The 1,014-nt window shown below is 40.9% G+C and overlaps 1 protein-coding gene across 1 annotated transcript; it reads right to left on the bottom strand.

The window, feature by feature from the left end:
• Positions 1–5: 5 nt before the first annotated feature.
• Positions 6–1,002, bottom strand: LOC109509327 (caspase-8-like; the record flags this gene model as incomplete). Its single annotated transcript, XM_019859190.1, has 4 exons — positions 843–1,002; positions 496–674; positions 297–402; positions 6–113 (listed from the first exon to the last, which is right to left on the bottom strand). Coding segments are annotated over exons 1-4 (501 nt in total), but the record flags the coding sequence as incomplete, so codon positions are not given.
• Positions 1,003–1,014: the final 12 nt, after the last annotated feature.

The raw sequence follows: 1,014 nt of genomic DNA, 5'->3' as shown, positions 1-1,014 counted from the left end.
ACAGTCGATGCCAGCTGTCGATTCACTTCCATCAGTATTGAATGCAGCGCTTGTAGATCTGATTGAGACAGCAAACCCACTTTTTCTAATTCAACAAAGACGTCCAGCGCCGTCTGGAAATTTGCGGAAAAAATAAATAAATCAGTAAGTATGAACCGTTTGGAGTGAATAGAAGAGTGAGCACACCCACGTGTGGTCAAGCATGTAATACAAACAAAGTTACACTATGTTGTCAGTGCACAATATAAAATTTGAATGTGAATATGGGTGCACAAATCTTGAGTGGGTTTTCTTACACTGCATTCATCCATTTGTCTCCTGCCAATCTTGTCGTTTAAGAGAAACTTCATCTTTTGGAGATCTTCTTTCGTCGTTTCATCATATATCTGATACAGCATCACCCTATTCACAAAGCATGGTGGAGGATTGGAAAATAGGATGAGTGCCGAGCACAAGGTAAACAAAAACAAAACGAAATATTCTTGCTGCTTTTACCTGTAATTTGACAGCTTGCCGATAGGATTGGCATCAGTTTCCTCCACATTCTGTCTGTTCCCCTTTAAGAGGCTGAGGAGATCATTCCGTCGGATTGTGCGCAGTAACTGATGAAGAAATTCAGGATTCAGGCAATCTCTTTCTTCCAATCTACTGAACAGAACCTTTGCGTCATTGACCTGTATTGGAAAGACAAAGTACACAATTTTCAGCAAAAGTTAGAAAAGTGTTTACCAATGAAAATACTGTGCTTCGCTCAAGTGTGAAACATTCTACATTGTTTAATCTGCACGATATTTGCGATCCAAATAAGTGTAAAACAGTCTAATACTGGATGTGATCCTCACTCCTTCGAGATGTCTGCAGTTAAGAACATCACGGCACAAGAAGCAGAGTGCGGCCACTTCAGAGGAAGCCAGGGCCTCGGAGATTTCCATCAACTTCCGCCTCTCCATCCCAACCCCACTTTGATGGGAAACTTCTAGACATTGTTAAAGAGAAATTGGGAAAACATAACAT

This window comes from Hippocampus comes, unplaced genomic scaffold, assembly GCF_001891065.2.
Source record: "Hippocampus comes isolate QL1 unplaced genomic scaffold, H_comes_QL1_v1.1 C16854988, whole genome shotgun sequence".
In the NCBI taxonomy this organism is placed as follows: domain Eukaryota; kingdom Metazoa; phylum Chordata; class Actinopteri; order Syngnathiformes; family Syngnathidae; genus Hippocampus; species Hippocampus comes.
Note: the sequence above shows the minus strand (reverse complement) of the source record. Positions and strands in the feature narration are given on the sequence as shown.